At 65.4% G+C, this 3,954-nt stretch overlaps 1 protein-coding gene across 1 annotated transcript in view; it reads right to left on the reverse strand.

Annotated features, from left to right (window-relative positions):
* Positions 1-3,540: 3,540 nt before the first annotated feature.
* The window catches only part of DPH2 (diphthamide biosynthesis 2), a gene marked incomplete at its 5' end in the record, with an annotated part of 3,162 nt that continues 2,748 nt past the window's right edge, over positions 3,541-3,954 (reverse strand). The window contains one exon of the mRNA XM_026662975.2: positions 3,541-3,764. Coding sequence (XP_026518760.1) covers positions 3,616-3,764 — 149 coding nt within the window. The remainder of the gene's footprint in view (positions 3,765-3,954) is intronic.

The raw sequence follows: 3,954 nt of genomic DNA on the forward strand, positions 1-3,954 counted from the left end.
GCACGTCCTCACCAGGGCTGCAGGCTCACGCGGCCTGTGAGAATGCAATCCAGCTGGCCACGCCCCCGGCCTCGCCCCCAAGCCTGAACCTCAGCTGGGCAGCCGGGCCCAGCCCTTCATGTGCTTAGCGGGGTTTGGGGATGCTCAGTTCAGGGGTGCGCCAGTCACATGGAACAGCGCCCACATGCTGCCAGTTTGCGCTGTCACATGGGACCCTGCCTGGTTCATCCCAGCCTCGCTGGCTTCTCTCCAGCCACAGGTACAGGGAGGCCAGGTGGGTTTCTCAAGGGGCAGGAGCGAGGCTGCCCCATGGCACAGAGCCAGGCCCAGGGCCTTGTGGGCTAGGTTTAATTTCCCCTGCAGTGGCTCAGCCTGCCCCTGCGTGATGCTGTTGCATCAGCCTCCTTGGTTTCCTTTGATATGGGCCAAAGGCTGGACCTTGCCTTGGGCATCTCCCCACTGCCCCCCAGGTGTGGGGCAGCCTCATGCCTTGTCCTTAGCAGGGGCTCAGTGGAGTGCAGCAGGATGAGTCCTGACTGCCGTCTGGTGAGGCAGGGCGCCCAGCGCCCAGCTGGCTGGGCGTGTTCAGACCCAGCTCTGCCAGGCAGGGCCCCAGCCTGGCCCGGAGTGGGGCAGAAACAGCCAGGGCAGCCCCTCCCAGGCCCCAGCCTGAACGTGGGACAAGAGGGGCCTGGGCCCTGTGGCTACTGAGCCGAGCCCCCGGCTTGCTGCTGCCACCATAGCCCTGCTGGGGGTCGGCTCCCAGTCACCGCAGGGCAGGGCAGGGCAGGGGGTGGATGGCTGATGTGCCTGCTGCTTCCTGCACCCGGTTGCGGTGGGGCTGCAGGCGGAGGGTGGGACCAGCCCCAGGTTGCTGGCCGGGCTGGGGAAAACACGCTACGTCCTGTCAGCCTCGGGGGGGGGGGGGGGAGAGCTGTGCTGGCCCCGCTCCCTGCGGAGTCGGCGCTGACCCCAAGGCCCCAGCATGGTGCTGGGCAGCTCTGTGCTGCAGATCATGGGAGGGAGGTCACAGCCCCCTGGGCCATTGCAGCCCCTGTCTTGGCCCAATCCCACCATGGGGCCTCCAGCTGCCATGATCCACCCCAGAGGTGGCTGCTGGCCAGCCACTGGCGCTTGCTGCAGGGCTGATGGAACGAGCAGCCAGCCTGAGTCGTTTGCACAAGACACGTTCTTGCCCTGCCCTCCCAGGTGCCACGTCCCCCTCCCTTAGCGGCCACGGATAGAGGTGCGGAGCAGGGGGCCCAGAGGCATTGGGGGGGGGCAGAGCAGCACACACCCCTCTCCAGGCTAGTAGGGGGAGGAACTCGAGCCTGGCTGGTTGTGGGGGGGCAAGCACCAGCTGACCTTAGGAAGAGGTGGAGTCCTGCCCCTCCTAGCCCAGCTGGGGGCTGCTCCAGTACTGGGTCCCCCAGCCCCTGCTCTTCCCTCTAGTCTCTCTCTCACTCACTCACCTACCCACCCCCTGTCTGCCTCGGGGCCCGGTGCTGCGGCGTCCTGCCCTGGGATGTTTGAGTTTGACCCAGTCCCAGGTGGCGGCTGGCGCAGAGGGCCCGGGCCTGGCAGGCTCACACCTCTGGTTCGTCTGCGCAGTGCTGGCATTGCAGTGCAGGCGTGACACTTTAGCTGGCTCCTGGGAGGGCGCTGCCTGGGGGACCCACAGCTTGTGTCTGCCCCTCCGGGTCACACGCTCGCTGGCGCCAGCCCCTTGGCTTCCCCCCCTCCTGGGACCAACCTCGGCCCCTCCAGCAGGGCCAGGAGCTGCCCGCAGCAAGTCCCCCTAGCTTGCACCCCGCAGGGAGCCCCCAATTCCCTGATGCTGGGTGACTCCATCGGCGGGGTAAGGGCAGGCGAGTTTCTGGACACAGCGTCCTTGGTTAGCAGCAATTCACAGCATGTCCCTCGGGGTCAGCCTGGAGCCCAGCGCTCCCCTCTGAGCCCTTCTGCAGCCCAGCCAGGAGCGTCCCTGACGCCAGCAGCCCCACTGACCCCGTTTGGCTTGTGTTCTTGTTCCCAGGGAACCACTGTCACCTGGCCTCCTCCTCAGGCCTCTGCTCTCTAGTTGCAAAGGGCTGCCTTCCAGAGAGGGCAGCCCCTGGTCGGTGGTTGGTAGGTACCCAGCGTCTGGGCAGTTGTCTTTGGAGACTCTCCATGGCATGGGGCCAGGCCCCGGCTAGGCATTAGTCACACCCGGCTCTCTGCAGAGTAAACAATCTCCCCAGCCCTAGATAACCATGCAGCTCTTAGGGGAAACTGAGGCACACACAGTAGTCATCCCAAAGGAAAAAATCCCCACCCCATCACACAGGGTGAGAGTTCATGTTTGAGTGGCTCATTCATTCCAGACAGCAGCTTTAACACAAACAAAAGGAAGTATTTCTTCACACAACGCACAGTGAACTTGTGGAACTCCTTGCCAGAGGATGTGGTGAAAGCCAAGACTATAACAGGGTTGAAAAAAGAACTAGATAAATTCATGGAGGATCGGTCCATCAATGGCTGTTAGCCAGGATGGGCAGGGATGGTGGCCCTCGGCTCAGTTTGCCAGAAGCTGGGAATGGGCGACGGGATGGATCACTTGAGGCTTACTTGTTCTGTTCATTCCCTCTGTGCACCTGGCATTGGCCACTGTCAGCAGACAAGAGACTGGGCTAGATAGACCTTTGGTCTGACCCACTCTGGCTGCTCTTATGTTAGGGCCAGCACTGCTGGTGCCACGCCCTGTAATGCGCAGCACCAGCGGCTGGCAGGGCCCATTGTGATCAGCGAGTGCGACCCGTCCCGCCCAGGCCTGGGAACAGCCCCCGAGCAGAGCTGTGGCTACCCGTGTGGGGGACGTGTCCCTGGAGGTTTCATCACATGACACGAGCGTTCACAAAATTAAGCTTTAATTCTTGGTGACTCCAGGGCCCTCTTGGAGGGCTGGCAACCCTACACAGCCCATCTCCACGGAATGGGGCAGACGCGTTTCCCCCAAGGCAGGAAGGGGTGAATAGATTACCTGAAGGCCCTGTTAGCCCAACTGCCCGGGCACTGCCTCCTGCCCTGACACGGCTGCCTTTGCCTCGCTGTCTTCAGGCTAGTGCTGGGCGAGCGCTGCAAGGGGAGCCGGGGGGACGTTGAGCTCCTCTACCCACCCCCCGGCGCTGGGCGGGCGGGGGGGGGACACAGGCTCAGGGCGGAGGCCAGGCCCTGCCCAGCCCAGCCCTTGCCCCTGGGAGCAGCCAGCTGGGGTAGCGGGGGGGGGGGCACTCCCAGGTGGCCCCTGTCCACGGCGGCCATGTGGGGTGGTGGCAGAGTGGGCTGCGGTGGGTGGGTGTGGCTGTGTGTCCGCCCGCCCCGCGGAGTCGCACCCCGGATGCCATGGGGTTCACTAACGCACAGCTGAACCCAGGCCAGCGTCCCCGGCAGAGCCGCGCCGGCAGCCCCCGGGATCCTGCACTCGAGTCCGGCTCCGATGCCAGGCCCCAGCAGGACAGGGCAGCTGTTCGCGTCGGCCCCAGGACTGAGCTGCAGACGGGCCCAGGGCGACCCACGGCAGGAGGCTGGAGCCCCGCAGGGCCCGTCTCCCAACAGTGGCGTCCCGCAGGGTCAGGGTCACCCAGAAGCCTCATCCTCGTAGGCGATCGCGATCCCCCTCCGGCCCGGCACGGCCTTTGTCACGGGCGTCTGGCCCAGCTGCTGCTCCAAGCCCCGCCAACTGCGCGACTCCAGGAAGGAGGCTGGGAGCAAGGGAGGAAGTGGTTAGTGGGGACCGGGCACAGCCCTGTGGGGGAGCTCCTGGCTGTGCCAGCCCTGGCCTCTCCCAGCAGGGGGTGCTGCAGGGACAGGAGCACTGGAAGGGGCTGGGTGGGGTTCCGGATACTCCAGCCCCAGCAGGGGGCGCTGGGGGGAGTGGGAGGGGCTGGGTGGGGTTCGGATACAGCAGCCCCAGCA

Source organism: Terrapene carolina, unplaced genomic scaffold (genome assembly GCF_002925995.2).
Source record: "Terrapene carolina triunguis isolate 2854851 unplaced genomic scaffold, T_m_triunguis-2.0 Scaffold31608, whole genome shotgun sequence".
NCBI lineage: Eukaryota > Metazoa > Chordata > Testudines > Emydidae > Terrapene > Terrapene triunguis.